This window comes from Xiphophorus couchianus, chromosome 19 (assembly GCF_001444195.1).
Source record: "Xiphophorus couchianus chromosome 19, X_couchianus-1.0, whole genome shotgun sequence".
NCBI lineage: Eukaryota > Metazoa > Chordata > Actinopteri > Cyprinodontiformes > Poeciliidae > Xiphophorus > Xiphophorus couchianus.
This window is the reverse complement of record NC_040246.1, coordinates 11,919,402-11,937,507: the sequence shown is the minus strand read 5'-3', so window position 1 is coordinate 11,937,507 and position 18,106 is coordinate 11,919,402. Positions and strand designations below refer to the sequence as shown.

Below are 18,106 nucleotides of genomic sequence, written 5' to 3'. Positions count from 1 at the left end.
TCCAGAGTCTGGAGGTCACTAAACAGAATGATCTGTTTTTCAGATTAGTCTGGGGGATCATTCAGCAGCAGTCCCTGATTTGATGCAGTAGTCCTCAGATACCCTGGTCCATGTCCACAAATAGCTCTTTAAGTCAGTAAAAGAAGCATTTTGAACAAATTACATCCGTTCCTGGAAGGTTTTGGTTTTTGGGTGATAAAAACTTGTCAGGAGGGTTTCATTGCTGTGATGTCAATAAAAAAAATTTCTGCTGATTGTGCAGGAGTATAGCTAATTATTTATATGCCGTTTAAAAAAAAAAGGTAACTTAATTTTTCAAAAAGTAATTTAAAGTCAAAATGTCAGGGATATGGGGAATTCTGGACTTTGCTTTCCCCAGCATTTAACGTAAAATGAATAACTATTATGCGGTAAATTAGCTTGCCATACCAGTCGTTCCTCTGCAGCCAGCCACCAAGCGGCTCCGGAGGGATCACGATCTTCAGCACAAGCTTCGCCTCCCTCCCACATTTCTGAATGACATCACGCTGCTCAGTATTCCCGTTGCTTCTTCCCACCCTGACCCATCACGGTTCTGCCCCACAAGACCAGCAGAGACAGCTTCGCGCTTTTAACGACACTTTTGCAGCTACGTTAGCTCAGTTGACGTTGAAACAGTTGTGCGTGGTGGACCCGACCCCTCTGCCCGTTTTCCTCCTTGTTCGCTTTTGTCTGCTTCTAACCGCCGCTCCTCCTCGGAGGGGAAGAAAATATCCACGAGGTTTTGGTGCTAAAATTACCAAAAGAAAGAGGGGAAAAAAAAAAAAAAGAAGTAGTGGGGGGGGGGAAAGAACCGAACTGATTCGGGCGTGGTAGCAAGGGGGAAAAAAGTCATTTTTTTTGCCCTAAAACTTGAGAGAAGCAGCCACAATGTCGTTGTCGGTGCCACAGAACGGAGTAAAGGCGGACAACGAACCCGTTATCGAGCTTTTTGTCAAGGTAAGACTGCAGTACAAGTCGTACAAGTTTATATATATATATATATATATATATATATATATATATATATATATATATATATAGCGAAGACTCATTGCTACAGTAATTTGAGTGAGCACTTTGATAATTTAAGTCTCCTTAACACATTTGGAAGCAAAAATCGTATTAATACATTCAAGTGTTTTTGTTCAAACGTTTTATTTTAGCTAGCCTATGTCTCGGTTGAGGACTCTTTTTTTTGGCGTTGTGACATGCCAAGTGTTTTTGCCTCTTTTAAATACATATTCATATTAAATAACTGGAACCAGGTGGAGTCCGCAGCGTGTTAGCCAGGGTGGATGTAGGTTTTACCCGCAAAGGTGTGGGGGGGTAAACTGGAAACCAACAAAGGCTCACTGCGGTCAGTCTGGGTTGATCAAATAAACAATGGGAATTATGCTTTGTACCATTTTCATTGTGCTGCGTTTATTCCTGAAAGGTGTCGTGTTCTAAAGCAGTTGATTGTGTTGGAAATCAGTTTTTTTTTTTTTTTTATGTTTTGGATTGTGGGTATCAGGTGGTCTGTGAAGTCCCCAGCTTGTTTTGTTTAAAGGCAAGCTGGTTTTGTTTTGACACAAAATTATCGTTTTTGTTTTAATGCAGGATGTCTTAATTTAATTTGCGTTTTCTATATTCTTCTATACTAGTTGTTCAGGCCTGCTACGTTGAGGCCAGTTCATGCAGCTCTGCCTCATCAGTGACCATGATGATGGTGAGGACTTGTGAATGGCTGTTTTCTTTCTTTAGCAAGTGTTTCTTTCCAGGGCGGGAAAATAGTAAATGGGGGGAGAAAAAGGGGGAGGAAAGGAGAGAGGGAGATTGGGGTAGTGGGAGGCGGTCCTGCATTGAGCAAGAAGTTGTTGGTTTGAGAGCACAAATATTTGGAAGGGATGGACATACCAAAAGGTTTGCAACTTTAGGAAATCTCATGTTAAAGTGGTTCTTTTTATTTAGTTTTTGCAGCATTGCAACTCTTGCACCAACCACTTACAGGGTGAACGTAAAGCATAAAATAAACAAATAACTTTACATAAGAAATGTTTTCTCCTTCAAACAGAGGCTAATCAACACAGACATGCATCCACCCATCCATTTGCTTGCGCTTATTTGAGTTGGATTGAGGGTTCACGGTACCCAGCCACCTCCAACACACACTCCAGGTCCTTCTGGGGGATTGCTGGCATTCCCAGCTCAGAAAGAATAAGTGCTCTCTTCAGCATCTGTAAAACCTCCAAAGGGAGGTGACCATAATAATCTTTCAAACGTGCAATGGGAAATATTTAAACTGAAACTTATTATAAGGAACTAAGAATATGAGCACAACATGCCATCAAATCCAAATTGACCAGGTGATACTCATTTCACCTCTTTTTCATTTCATGCCCGACTCTTCACAGATGCTTACTGTGAATGTTTTGCATTGACCATCCATCAATTCATGTTCAAACTGTTTTCTGTATTTTACTGAAAGGAAAGGTGAGTAAAATGTGAGCTAGTAAACAAATATTGGATATTGAAGTAGGTTTGATGTGAAATCTGACAAATTAGATGTGGAATGTGCCTTTAAGCTGCAGTGTTCATGCAAACACTGCAGCTTTTTTCCTCCTTTTTTGTCTGAATGACAAAGAAGTTCAGTTTGGAAAAAGTCCAAGCCTTTTTTTAAATCTCTGCCAGTATGTCGATACTTTTAAGCATTAGTGTTTACTTAGGTGGCAGACTTCCATGGCAACATTGAGGAAAAACTGTCTAAAGACAAGTCTGTGTTATTGGAACTAAGCAACAGGCTTAACCCTCTCTTTATTTCTGATTTCACATCTTGCAGTAGAGGTTGCATCATCCCTTGGTCTCAAAGGTTTAGAACTGTGGTCAACTTTTGTCATCTGCCTCTCCTTCTTTGCTCCATGCAGTCCAAACATTTTTTTGCAATATATAACTTTTTTTGTTGTTGTTTTCGGAGCTGCAGTGGCCCGCATGTATTATTGATGATGTTGTTCTCACTTTGCTGCATTAAACCCAGTAATGGGAGAAAATAGCAGAGACACACAGGTTGCCATAGGCTCATTACTGTGAATTGGGGTTCAGTAAGTTGTCCACGCAGTGCGGTGACTTATCTGTCAGATTACTGTGAAATTTCCAAGTTGACTAATAATCTTTACAGAAAAAAGACTCGACATAAACTCTTTATGAACAGCTTGACTTGTTTACCTTTTAGAAGAAGCCGACACCCCCAGATTGGAAATATTTTTGATGGTCTTACATTTTCTTCTACCTGCCCTTGTTTATAGCAACAATATTGACATTGCCATGGCAGCATTTCACACTGTTCTCATGATTCCTTGTTTTTATAGCTTCGAATTGCACATGGCTATGATATAATGGCTTTGTAAGTGGGATGGTCCAATGTTGACCTCATCAAAAGATTAGATAACATTTTGGTTTCAGTAGTATCCTCCTGCTGGACGTTGACTTCCTGTCGTCTGCTCGTCTGTTTTATTTGGCACCTCCACTCATCGAAACGTCAAGTAGGCAACCTTCATCAAGTGTCACTTTGTGTGGTCATAGTCTCCATGTGCTAAATGTAGCATGTGTCTAATGTGGTCCTGTTACAACTATAAACTTACAAATGTTTTGTTTGACTGTTTTTTTTTTTTCTGTTCCCCTTTGCCCAGCCTTTCAGTTTATGTGGATGGATATAACTTGGATATGGATTCAGAGAAACTACACACGGGTGGACAATATTTACTGATTATATGACTTGTGGTGAAGTTGGCTTATTTGTCAGTATTGATTTAAAAGGCTAAATGAATGACACACTAACCAGTTTTTATAAAACCATCAATGATTATTTCTTTCCCATTTATGTGCTATTTTGTCTGTCACATGCAGCGCTAATGATATAGATAAAAGTTTGTGATGGGACAAAATGTGTATTTAAAAAAGAAAAGTTCAATGGGTACCGTAGGCATATTTTTATCAGTGACTGTTGCTAATTTAGAAACGCTCTCCGCCTCCATCCGACCTGACCGAGTGGAAATGAGCAGAATACTGATGAGTCTGGGAAACAGGCAGTCCTTATCTCCTTCTGCACGCCGAGACCGTGCCAGGGTCACACATTAGGGTTGCAAAGCCTTCTGCTGCTGCCTCCAGACTTCCAGCCTGCTGCCAGTAAATGTGTTCTAAGAAGTGCTTTTAGGTCTGGATGGCAGAAGAGCCCATCTGTGTTTGTGTGTGTCCTCTGGGACGGTCCCATGGGAACCATTGGAGCAGACAACAACTTAGCGTTTCTGTTGTCGTCGATGGAGACGGGCTCTCAGTCGGGTTTAATTTAATCGTCTTTATTCATGAACCTTATGGTAAACATTAATGCTCACACGATCTCTGTCCTGTGAGATTTACTGTGAGACCCGAGGGACAGTTGCTCCAGTGGTGTGCTATCTGTTGCAACATGTGACGATCAGACATGCCTTGTGATTTGCCGGTTTTATGGAAACACAAAGATCTTCTTCTTCAGTAAGCAAAGTGGCACAGTTCTCTTTACTTCCTATAATGACATCCAAGGTCGAATGGTGTCTTATTTTTCTGTTTTAAGCTATTCTTCATCTCATTCTCGGCAACCATTTCTATTAGTAAATCAATAAAACAGTTTATTCATCTGTCAGCATTATGAGTTAGAGGACAAAGATTAATGTCTTGTCTCACAGGTTAGTCACAGAGTTTTGCTGTGTGTTGTTTACGCTTTGTTAATTTGCTTCTGCAGCACGGCCTTGAGCTGCTTCTTCTGTCTGGTTGACTGAGTCTCTGGCTGCTGGTGTGTTATTACACCAATTTGAACAGGTGCTGTAGAAGCAAATCCCTTTAATTTCTATTAAACCAAAACTAATTTGTGTCCATGTCCTTAAAAAACGCAACTCTTCTTGACCACATCAACAAGGTTAATTCTGCCTGTGAAATAAGATCTGGTGTTTGGGTACCAACAAAAGAGATTGTCTTAATGTAGGAATAGACAATAGATGTACAATATCTATACAGTTTAGTTTCATTGTACTAACAGTATTTGGGTCTACCATTCTCTGTTTACCATTTGATGTATGATGCAGCCAGTTTGATGCATGAGTTTTGTCAAGATCTTTCATAAACTTTTAAAACATATATGTATAAAAAGGAAGTCAAATCATAATCAATTTTGAAGCTTTAAGTTTAAAACTTATTTCCACCCTTTTACATTTCAATGACTAATCTGAGGATGAGTGGGTCTGTCCAAGTCACTCAGGGCTTACGGAAATAAATGTGGCCTCTCCTTTTCTGATCAGAATTTGTTGGCAGTTTTTGTTGGAGATTTCACTTTCTAATCTCTAACAAGGCACACAGATGCACCAACTCACTGTTTTGCAGTAGAAAAAGTCTAACAGTGTTAGACTTGGACATGGCTGACTGGTTAGTTTGGTCTCAGAAGAAAAAAAAACCTTCCATTTCATTTATTTCATACAAAGGTGCTCTGTGCTTGTTTTGTTGTGTATGATTGGGCAAAATTTCATCATCCTTGTCATACGACATAAAAATTGGTACATGGCAGGCAATAAAGAATATTTTAATTAGGTGGTAATTTGGTGCTGTTGGTGGATTTCCCTGCCTCCTATATTGCATCTCATGCCATGAGATCCCATTACACCCTTATTTATTACTTTATGGCTGTTTCCTGTGGTAGTAAAACACAAAGACAAAAACTTAGAAGAAATGTTATTCAGCTTAAGAGAATGTTGATTGTAACCACAGATATGTGGAAGAGAAACAAAAATGACCAAAACGCAAACTTTTAGCCTGCATTTTCATAAGTTCAACATCAGGAGATAAAACATTCAGGATTAGAGCATTCTCATGAAATAATAAGCTTAATGTGAGAGTAACTTGTGTTGTTTTCTTGCTATGTATTCACAATTCATCTGCTGAAAAGAAATAGGGTTAAAAAAAGAATATGTATATATATGTATATATATACAGTACAGACCAAAAGTTTGGACACACCTTCTCATTGAATTCAATTAGAAAGTGTGTCCAAACTTTTGTCTGTATTGAGTACGGACCAAAAGTTTGGACACACAGTTGTGTCCAGACCTTTGGTCTGTACTGTAGATATATATATACAGTATATATAGGTGTGTGTGTTTTTAGCAAAGAATGTTGATCATACCTTTCAGATCTTTTGATAGGCTTGAAATAAAGTATTTTCATACTGTATGGAAATTAGAAGTACAACACTAGTTGAAAGGAAAGGGAAGTAAGATGCATAAAAATAGTCTATGTACTGACCCATTCAAACTTGCAGACTGGAGCATGAGCTGTTGCTTTGCATATTTGATTATGTATAGTGTTATAGGGAAAAGCAAGATGTAGCAGATTACCTGGGAGGCAAATCTTTGGCACATCAGTTTGGCCTCTGTCTGTTCAGCAGGGCTGATAAAACCAGAGTTTCTGTGGCATTGATTGGCACACTAGCACTGGAATTAAGGACTGGTTTCCAGCTGTAAAGGTGAAACATTTATCTCCTGTTTTACCTTTATGTACCCTTCATTTCTGCTCAGAGGGTTTTTTTAGTCTTCAGGGTCAAAGTTTCCACAAAAATGCATTGGTTTTCATGGACTAATCCAGGACAGTAGTCAGACAACTGACTGGAAGGTTCTGAGTTTTCCACAGTGACGGCAGCCTGAGTCAGAGCCACACTAAAGATGTGTTGGTGTTCCCATATTCCAGCTGAAAATGACTCCTGTGTACACTCATTTTTCTGACTGTGGTCAGGACTCATTACCCACCCAGTCCAGTCTGAGTCATTCACTCATAAGGCCAAACCTCACCTTTTTACCATTAAAGAATTTTTTTTAGCTTTTTTTTTTTTTTTTTGTCTTTAATGCCTTGAAAAAGTAGGCATAGTCCTTTAAACTTTTTCAGATTTTCTTACACTGTAATCAGAAACTTCTGTGTATTTCAGTTTTATGATAAGTCAGTGAAAATTAGAATGTTACTATAATGTGGAAAAAATTTTGGGTAACAAATCTGAAGTGTATTTAGCTTTCTGAATTAAAATAATTCAAAACAAAATATGCTGGGAGAATCTAACACACAGGAGCAGCATAGTGACCTTAACATGCACTACGTTATGTAGATGTATCATATCAAATCTCAGCTTCACAAAGTATGAACACATTCAAAGAGGTGTGCATAATTTTGCAAGGTGCTGAATGATTAAAAAAATATGCCCCATGAGTAATTATTACACTTTAGTTTTTTCTATCTATAAAGTGAACAAAATTCCAGTACAAGCTCTGTAATTATGTCAGAGTTGTTCATTTCATATGTAGTCAGGGTTTATTTTAGTCACCCACCAACTCTGGAGACTTTTCCAGAAAGCCTCAAGAGGCGTTGCCCTTCAGGTTTACATGGCTGCATTCCTACTGTGTGAAAGCATCAGGAGGGGAAGCTGTGGCGCTCGTTACATCGTCAATTCCTTAGTTCCTTATTCGGTCAAGTGTGGCTTGAACCTTCAGAGCAGTCCAACCAATTTAGAAAAAGAAGTGTGTCAGGGAGGGGAGCCGCACGGGCTGCCACGTTACTAAAATTAGCTTTCCATACCAGAGGCTGAGCGGACTGTGCCCTGCATGAACAGGATTCATTATTGTAGCATATTGTCACGTCACCGTTCTAGAAACGGAATGTCGAGCTTGTATTTTATCCTTGTAAAATGTTATGGGCTTGGACTTGGTGCCTGGGAGTACATAACCAGCCACATCCTGAGTACTTTTGTTTGGCCTCAATGTCCGGGTCATCATCTCCTAGATACGTCACACTCACACCCTCCACTGTAACGATGTGTGTGTTTGGAATCTGTTGATTTTTCTTTCTGCTGTTTGCAAAAGTCAGCTGATTCTTACTTCCTGTTTCAGATATTATTTACATTTTTTTCCAAAGTTAAAAATGTGTACAGCTGCTGGAAATTTCTACCACTGGGGAATACAAATGAGTACAGTTGTGACTAGTAAATATTTCTACATGCTTTAAGAAATCAATTGAATTAATTGGAAATAGGACTGAAATGATTAATTGTGTTGAATTGATTATTGAAAAAATCAGCCACTAATTTAGTAATCGATTAATCATTAACTGGAGCATACAGACTGCAAAAGCCAATTTGCTTAAAAAAACACACACAGCAATAGTTAAGGCAAAACTGTTCAAAAAACATACACATTTAAAAAAAAAAAATCATTTAACTACCTCTTCACTTCTGTGAACTCCTCGAGTGGCATAGTTTTAGCCTTACCCAGTTCAAATTGTGTGAAAAATCTTCTATTAAGCACCTATAGCTATCCAATTATTTATCGGTTAATCCAAGACATAATCAACAGATCAGATCTATTGATGTCAAGTCCAACAGAAAGGGCTGAGCTTTTCACATATTGATGTTAGTATTTTATTAACTGCAGAAGTGTACACTAAATGAATGCTGTTAATGCATTTTAGGCAATCAAATGCTCATTTAAAGTAGCAATGTACTGTATGTATTTATTTACATGTTTAATGCATTTCTAATATTGCATAACAAATAAAAAAATCAGCATAATATGCTACGGTTTTTTGTTTTTTTTCTTTTTCCGAATAATCAGCCCTATTTGGAAAAGCTACACCTTTGCCAATTCATGTGCTTTGCCTTTTATGGGTACATAACTTGTTCATGTGCATGAGTTTTATTTGTGTTTTTTTTCCCTTCCTCTCACTAAAATATGATCTAAAACTTGACAAACAAGCCATGCTTTGTGCTGGTGTGTTACAGAAGCCTCTCCAGAAACCTTCTCCTAAATGTCAAACTCTGGAAAGTGTTAGTAGGACGAAGGCGGCACTGTTTACAAGGCTTCCCAAACCTCTTCTGGGTTATGAATTTTCTAACCCTAACCTTTTAATGGCAATACTGAGGACAATATCATTCTGCTGTTCTGTACAGTAAAACGCTTCTCTCCCAGCATTACCTCCTAAAATAAGGAAGGCATCCTGGTTGGGGGGGTGTAACAGGACATTTCTGGAATAGTTTCTCCCTTCTTTCCAAATGCCCCCCCCCCCCCCCCCCTCCCCCCAACTCCACAGAGGGGCCCAGGATGAGGGGAGAAGGGATTAAAAGGGAAGAGGAGGAGAAAGAAGAGGGCTGTAAGTCAAAGAGCACATTGCTCGTAGAGCTTGCTATCTAACCTCTTCCTTTCATTCCCACTTAAAGCATCCATTACCTCTCACACTCCTTCATGTTTATCAAAACATTTGATCCTTAATTTCCTCCTGGCTTCCTGTAACGTCTATGGCTCTCGTCATGCTGCTGATCTCTCCTGGCAGAGAGCTGCTGCCTGCCACTGCTCTGAGAACAAGGAAGAAAACGGTGCCATTTCTTTCTCAGGCCTACTGTGCCCTCTTTCTTGATCACAGTGCCTCATATGAACTATTTTAAAGCTGCTCTGTATCTTGAATTACAGTAAACCCTCTTTTGATTTACAAATGCCATTTTGTCATGTGCTTTGCATTTTATCACTGCTGACAGAGAGCGTGCTTCAGACAGTTCACCTGCGTAATTCTTCCTCTGCATGGTGGAAGCTCTTCTTTCCATGTCATATGTTCCAGCCATTTCTATGGGAACGGTTGCTGTGTCGCGTTTCCACCCTTGATCTAGACCTGAATGCTTCTCTGTATGCGCTGCGCTGGGAGATAATCATCCGGCTGATGTCCTTCTGATCTAGGTCTGACTGCCCCGAGGCCGCAGCTTTATTCTGGAGCTGATCATAACACACGCTTGAGGGGAATTTCATTTACCAAATAATGGCTGTGGGATTTAATCCCAGCGTTTCAGATATTGAATTCAAAAAGGGAAAGGGAGAGGACAGCCGCTGTACAATGGGAGCCAGCAGACAGATCAAACAGAGCCATCCCACAGGGCGTCACACAGAGGACAACAGCAGCAAGTCTCTCCACATGAGCAAAAAAATGCTGGGTTTGGTTGGAACAAAGTCCTCTATTGTCCACAGATCAGACCTGCATCTCTGATAGGAAAGTGTTTATCTAAGATGCCAACTGATTTTAAGCAGTCACAATGCTTGCTCCAAATCTGTTCTATAGTAACTATGAGTCTTATGTTTCGACCCACTTTGCATGATCTTTGCCGTTTCTTAAAGACGTGAAACAGCCTAAAGGAGAACTGCAGGGAGAGGAATGCAGAGTTCTGCAGCTCTACTGTAATGAATATATTCCAGGGCATCAGCATTCAAATGACCTCAGCTTGTGCTCTGCAGAACTGATGAACAGAGTTACAGAACTGCTTTACATGCACAAACACACCCACCGGCACGCAAAATAAATATGGAACTTTCACCTTTGTGTTGTTCAACTTTGAAAATAGGACGTTGTTCATTTTATTCAATTTAAATAAGACATTTTCTAAATTGGTTAAAGAAAAGAGTGAAGGCATGTTGTACTTGGTTCTGCAGGATTTACTTTATCAGTTTGGCCTGATTTGGAGTTGTTGGGGCTGTGGCTCAGCTGAGACGTTCAGGAAGATCAGGTTGCTTTTATAGCACTCCCAGCTTGTCACCATTGTTGAGTCCGGCGCCTTATGTTCCTCTCCACAATGATTCCTGTGGTGTTTAAATCAGAGAAATTTTCTTGTCGAACAAGAACAGTGATGAGATGATCATTAAACCAGGTGTTGGTACATTCAGCAGTGCGAGTCCTGCTGTAAAAGGAAATCTGCTTTTGTGTTGTGGATACAGAAAAGTTTCAAAGTGCTTATTAAGACTCACCTTCCTTGATTTCCAAGGGGCATGCACAATTTATATTCATCTGAATAGAGTTTGAACTGCCAAGCAAGAACTGGATCCTTTTTCTCCTCAGATCATGTAAGTCAGTTCTGATGAGGCCTCTGGTCCAGGTGTGGCTTTACATGTGACCGGTCTAGCCCATGTCCAACATAAAACTCTGTGCTCTCTTGAAGAACTGACTACTAAGTGCATGTTTTCCCACCACTTTTCTTTCTTCCACTTAACTTTCCATTGACATGCTTGAATACGGCACTCTGAAAAGAGCAATGATGGTCTGTTGCTTACCCTCCTTGTAGAGAGTCATCAGTCTTCCTCGTGAATATTTAGGCTCACATTCCTGTATTAAAAACCTTTTTCAGATTAGATTTTTTATTTATTTTTTTATTTGTCTCTTTGTGACTGGCTAGCTTTGATTTTTTTCAAGCCCCTGGTTTGTTTTGATCCCGTCGTTAAACAGTATTCATCAGACTGGAAGAGTTTGTTTTGATTAATCACCCTGCTCAGCTTGTTTGTGCAGACATACTTATTCTTTTTTTTAATAAAAAAAAGTCTTATTCTTAAGTTTCTCGTTACTCTGAAGTGGTTTTGCAGATTGATGAAGAGGAAAATGTGCTGAAGTCTTTAGGACTTAAGAGTCAGTGTCCAGCATTTCACTCCTACTTATTTTTTTTGAGGCAGAGAGTCTGAAAGAATCATTGTCTGAAACAGACCCTCACTTGGGGAGTGAAGTGAAAAGCTGTGAACTTTGAAAAGGTTGTATAACAGAGATATGGTCTCTACTTGTTGAATTATTGCAGCCTTAAAATGCAAGCCAAGTGCATTCAGAGATGTTTAGATCTTAACTGTTAGGATTTCCATGGTTCTAGCGATTAAATCTGTTTTGGTTTTTTTGTTCTTTTACCCATTTTGTCCTCTTCTTTCTAAAGAAAGGTACGTGAAGTTGTTTGGTTATTCTTCTGCTTTTCTAACTCTCATTCTGATTGTTGAAGGCGGGAAGCGACGGCGAGAGCATCGGAAACTGCCCTTTCTCTCAGAGGCTCTTCATGATACTCTGGCTTAAAGGAGTCGTCTTTAACGTCACCACAGTGGATCTGAAAAGGTGAGGCCTGCTTGTTTTTAAACTTTGCATAATTTCAGACAAAATGCGTTCTTCCATCTTTTTGATTTCTTCCTGGGTGCAGCTGTTTGATCCAGCTCCACCCTTTAACACGCTCGCTGCTTCCTCACTCCTTGTTTGGTTTTCCCATGACCCCTTCCCAAACTGTAGAAAATGAGAGAAAAATAAACATATAGGCTCCAGAGAAGCTATTTAAAGCTCATTGACTCGACTCCCTTCCTGTTTGGTGTGGAACATGTTTTCCAACCACTTGGATAAGAAAACTGTGATCTTCTGAATTTTTCTTTAGTTTTGCCTCCCAGGTTCAGGAACGTACTTTTTCCAGGGTCCCGATTATCTTCACTTCCGTCCAGGATTAAGATGGATGATTTGCTTTCTACGTATTTTTGCCCCTTTGTTTTGAAACATTGTTTGCTTATATGACAATAGAAATATGATTGGGCTTCCCCCTAAAAAAAAAAAACAATGTATCTTTGAGTCACATTCCTCTTGGTTCCTAAGCAAATCTATCAATTTTTTTCCATCCATTCCTGTATCTATCTGTCTGTTTAGATTGTTAATTAATTCCTCCATCTTTCCATCAATTTATTCTTCCATTCATCCATCATTTTATCATTCATATAATTTAACTCAAAAGTTCGACCAAAATCTCTGGAATTTGAATCTCAAAAAGTGTGCTGGAAGTTAAAGCCATGCCTATTTGGCTAGTTGTCAGGCTTTACTCGCATGCCTGCACATTCACAATTAGTTCAAAGGTTTAGATATATTTGCATATATTTCCCTTTGTGACTCCTGCAGGGATGCTATAAAATACAGCCATGTAAAGCAGTGGATGTTGCTCACTATTTTTTTTTACGATTTCCCCTTTCATCCGGTTGTAATTCTTTCTTGTTGCTATATTTTTGTTTTTAGAATGAATAACTCATAGATATGCCTTTCTCTTTGTCATTTGGAGCCTTTTGAGCTAACATGAAATGCATGTTTTTGTTTATGGTGGTTTTACTGTAGAATTTAACCAGTAGTGGAGGCCATGTTGAACTTGTTTAACTGGAAAAACATGTTTTGCATTTATTAATAACAATTCTTTGAAATTTCTTAATCTTCTGATTGGTCAACATGTTTTTACTTTCCTGGACTGTGTGGGCACCTTTTTACCCGCTCTCCAGTGATATCACTTGGGGACTGTACCACACCCCATTAACATGCCAAAGAGTTGAGGTCATTTCCCCTTTTTTCTTTCCCTTAAATGGCTTTTCTCAAACTGCAGCCACCGTCGTCACCATGAAAACATTGAGGATCTGTGGACGTTTGTTTTTGTAGCCCAGAGCAACATCGCTGCTGTGTTTCGTGTTGCTTTTCTAGCGAGAGGATTTAACAGGCTGTTTGTGTTTGACCACTCACTTGTGTTCACACTCCTCATTCAGCACATGCTCATTTCTGTTTGTGTCTCGGCCTCATCTGCCTGCCATCTGGTACAGAATGTGCTGGCTGCGAAGGCTGCAGAATGGAGGACACACACAAGCGCACAACACTTGGTTAGAGAGACAGCAGCTGGAGCTGCAGTGGGAGAAATGCCTGGACGGCTTGGTTTAAAAAAACCAGCTTTGACTGAATCGAATGGTCTTGTTTTCACAGGAAGCCCGCAGACCTCCAGAACCTGGCTCCCGGCACGCACCCGCCCTTCATCACGTTTAATGGCGAGGTCAAAACTGATGTCAACAAGATCGAGGAGTTCCTGGAGGATGTTCTCAGCCCACCCAAGTGAGTCCTTTCTGACCCATATTATAATGGCACACCACACCTATGCACCAAATGTAACTCATTATAGTCAAAACGCTGAGCATAAAATGGGAGTGAAGGCCTCAACTTAAGTCATTTAAGAATTATGCCATAACGTGTATAGAAAAAGGGATTTACACCAGTGGAGTCCAAATGTTTTAGCATCAACAATAAATTAGGCTTGCAGTATGTTATTAAAACAAGTAGTTGGATTTATTTGTAGGAAATGTGAATCACTACATGTCCGAAAGGTTTTTTGAATGTTTGCCTTTTATTTAGAAAAGAGGCAACAAGTTTGCAAATTATTTTGGGCTTGATTTGAAAAACAGAAGAAAAAGTCTCTTTTTCAGCAATAAGAACGAAGTTTGGGTCACTATTTATTTGAGAGTTCTCACTGCATTAAGTTTAATGAATGAATTGAAAGCACATTTTGGTGTACCAGTCTGTTTTTGAGTAAAAGCCCCTGGATAGATTTCATGTGATACACAAACACAAAATAGCCCATAATTGTGAAATAAAAATAAAACTATACATGCTTTAAAACATAATTTACTAGTAAAATCACAACTTCCCTGAGTCCATATATATATATCAGCTTTTTTTTTTTTAGACAGACGTGTTTGACCATTCTTCTTTGCAATAAAAGAACCTCAGTCAGTTGTATGAAGTGTGTGTGGGTGTGTTTGACCAGTGTTTCTCAAGTCTGGTCACTGATTCTCTAGTGGATCTAAGCTTAGATTTCAAGGGAACCATTTCAACACATGGATCTGCTTTAATCTACATCGTTATGTCTTTTGATCTGGTTGCATGTTGAGGTTTGTCTTGTGTGATAAACCTACATTTGTCTGAAGTCTCTCTCTGCTTTTCTCCTGAGAAAGACAGCTGAATCCATCTGGCCTGTTAACATTAAAGAAAAGCATAAACCACCTTAATTTCACCAGGATGATGTGCAGTTAGTTTTATGCTCTACCTGGGTACATTACTTTTAGACTATAAATTACATTGCCTTACTCATTTTAGGTATTTTTGGGCAACTGAAGATTGCTTCTTTGCTATGTCTGTTGTGATTGCTATAATGACAAAAATATTCTTCTTTCTCCTTTGTTAAAGCACAGACTTTGTTTTATATGCTGTTTCTTTTAGATACATCAAGCTTGGTGCCAAACACCCCGAGTCTAACACAGCCGGCATGGACATCTTCGCCAAGTTTTCTGCCTACATCAAGAATTCCAAGCCAGACGCAAACGAGGGTAAATGACCTGTATTTGTCTTTCACACTCGCATTCTCACACCGGTGTGTAAGATTAACTGCATCATGGATACCTTTCAGCTGTGAAGGGAGTGCTGTCTGGTCGCTAGGCAACCTTTGTAGCCCTGCCCTGATTGGCGGATTCTGCCCTGATTCAGGAACACAGCTCTTTTGTTCTGCTGCCGCCTCTTGTGTCGCTCCTCATCTCACCTGGAGCTTTCCAGAAAAAACCTCTTAATGTGGAGGAGCAGCCAGTGCTCACAGTCTGCTCCTCCCTGTTATTCTACCTTAACCCTGCAAAGTAAAGCATCTCTCAGTGAGTCTACAGATTAGAATATCAAGTCTTTTAGAGGTTGCTTAATCTAGGTTAGGTTTCTTGTTACGGATCTTTATGGAGAAGTCCATATCTTGCTTCAGCTCCCTGTGCTCCACCTTGGGAAAATATTGATCCATAGTGAGTTTAGACGAGGGCCACAAGGGTTGTGTCAACAGTGAGAGGCTGAATCTCATAGTTCACTGATAAGCGCTCTAAAACATAGCAGCTGTTGAACCCCCGAAGCTTTCTTTCCCTCAAATTCATCAAATTTTTTCTAACAATAAAATCTCTTAAACAATCACAGATGATAAAATGTGTTTTGTGTAGAATTTGCCTTCCATCCTAACGGAATGCAGAATATTGCTAAAAGAAATTTCTAATCAAATATACATATGACAAAAACAATTTTTTAGTTAATGTACATGTTGTATGTTACTTGATAAATGCTGCCCTCGTGTGGTTGAAAAGCATACAGCCTAAGCAGCTGCAGTGAAATGATCTCCGTTTTCTGTCACTGTGTTCAGCTCTGGAGCGTGGGCTGCTAAAGACGTTGCAGAAGCTGGATGACTACCTTCGCTCCCCGCTACCCGACGAGATCGACCACAACAGCATCGAGGACATCAAGTTCTCCAGCCGCAAGTTCCTGGATGGGGAAGAAATGACCCTGGCGGACTGCAACCTGCTGCCCAAACTGCACATAGTTAAGGTAAACATTGATGGTTTAAGCAAGTTTGAGTCATATTAGATTAATTTTACTGAACCTGATTAAACCCCTCAGGAGTAAGATGGATTTTTTTCTCACTCAGCAGTATGTATCATAACTTTTAAGTTTAAACAGACTGTGATGAAGGGTTTTTAGAGGATATGAAGACTGAAAATACCCCTAGACATTTGCATCTTCATCTCAGTTGCCTGCAGTTCTTTGTCGCATGCTGCAGGTTATTCAAGAGAACTTCGAACTTTCTCTTTTAGGTTGTGACTAAGAAGTACCGAGGCTTTGACATTCCCAAAGAGATGACGTCCATCTGGAAGTACCTGAATAACGCCTACACACGTGAAGAGTTCACCAACACCTGCCCCAGTGACAAGGAGATAGAGATCGCCTATGGAGATGTAGCCAAGAGGCTGGTCAAATAAACCTCTCTTTACGGCCCACATTCCCCACTAAAATCCCAACCCACTCCCCCCTTCCTCTCTCACTGCCCCACACCTCCCACTCCTCAGCATCTGGACTGATGTGCCTCATTTATGAGAAAGAAGAAAAAAACAAAACTCTGGACTTCTTTTCCTTCTCTGCTCATCCTGTTGTTGTTTCCCCCTCTGGTCTTATGAAGCTCTCTCTTAGTTGAATCAGCAGAGGTCACCCTTGTTCCACCTTGATCATTTAATTGCTTTTGTTCTTCACTCACTGTTGTATGTGTGACACATTATAGCGGAGCTTATCAATGTTAAGAGTTAGATAAGTGACCTTTCAGTTGACTTTGTCTCTGCCAGCAGAAGAAATGTCACAAGCCTTTGTTTCTGGAAGATTAAATTAGATTCTTGTTTTTCTTCTTGGATTGTAACTGAAAACTTTAAGTTTTTTCTTTTCATTTTCGGCTGATTCAGAGATCTTGTGAGCAGTGTTGAAGCTTCAGTGTTTCTGCCTACAGTATTTAACAGGGTCAGACTAGAAGCTGAAAACAATACAAACCTGAATGCAGAGATGTTTTGTTAGAAAAAAAATTGTAACAGACTGGCAAACATGCTTTGATTTTTTTCCCCCTTGTTGCCTCGAGTGGTTAGGGGAGAGTAGCTCAGCTCAGAATTGTAGGAACTGTCTCAGGACTAATAAACCCTGAGATTTATAAATATCCAAACACATGTAGCTCATAGTGAAGTATTCTTATTGCCTCGTTGCTGCAGTAGTTCAAAAAAGCAAAGAAACCTGTTGATTTTTTTTCTTGATGTAGGTGATGCACATTGAACCAAAAAGAAGCAGATTAACAGCTACTTCATAACGTACATGGTGAAGGAGACAATACTGCAGTCGAGCAAAACTGAAGATATTTATGAAGTAAAAAAGGAACTCAGTAGCGTTGGAATAATTAGAACCTGGTCACATTTCGCGTTCCCTCCAGGATGAAGGCAGATCTGAAGTAGCAAATGTACGCATAAATAAAGTAGCTCCGGAAAGTGCTTTAATGTGGATGAAACAAAATGCTTTTCCCCCGTTTGCCACATGTTTTTCTTATTCAGACTTTTGTTACGAAACAAATCTGATTTAAAAAGGAATTGTAAATATCGTTTTGTTTTTTCATTGCTCTGATTTCAATATGTAAATTTATTGCATATCATCAGAATTCGGAGGAAAACCAGGCCCATTTATCGCCTGGTTTGAATTCTAAGGAAACATTTTCCAGTTGGCCTTATTAGTTTTCTCTGCAGATGTTTAGCAGGAAGGATTTTTTTAGATCATTTCAAGCAACTAGAGTTTGTATAAAGAAATATCGGAGGTATTTCATGGCTTTTTTTTTTTAACAATATTGACTGAATTTAAATAAACTTCTTATTGGCACTTAGACTTGTGTGTTTTCTTTTACATCTGAATAGTTGTTAACAATAATAGAAACAGCTTGCCTCTGGTGCTGAGGTCTACTCTGCAGCTGTCTCAAATTACTGTGCATAGTCCCAAACAATGTCCAACGCCAACTCAAACAAGTTCCCTCTAGATATCCAAGGAACATTCAACAAAGCTTTTTCTTTGGGTAGGATGAGGTGGCAGAGGGGATAAATAACAGTTTATC

The 18,106-nt window shown here is 39.6% G+C and overlaps 1 protein-coding gene across 1 annotated transcript; it reads left to right on the top strand.

Annotated features, from left to right (window-relative positions):
* Positions 1 to 529: 529 nt before the first annotated feature.
* On the top strand, positions 530 to 17,881 carry clic4 (chloride intracellular channel 4). The gene is made up of 6 exons (XM_028000891.1): positions 530 to 978; positions 11,849 to 11,958; positions 13,612 to 13,737; positions 14,899 to 15,005; positions 15,845 to 16,026; positions 16,293 to 17,881. The coding sequence occupies exons 1-6, from the start codon at positions 910 to 912 to the stop codon at positions 16,455 to 16,457; spliced, it is 759 nt and encodes a 252-aa protein (XP_027856692.1). The 5' UTR covers positions 530 to 909; the 3' UTR covers positions 16,458 to 17,881.
* The last annotated feature ends 225 nt before the right edge of the window (positions 17,882 to 18,106 follow it).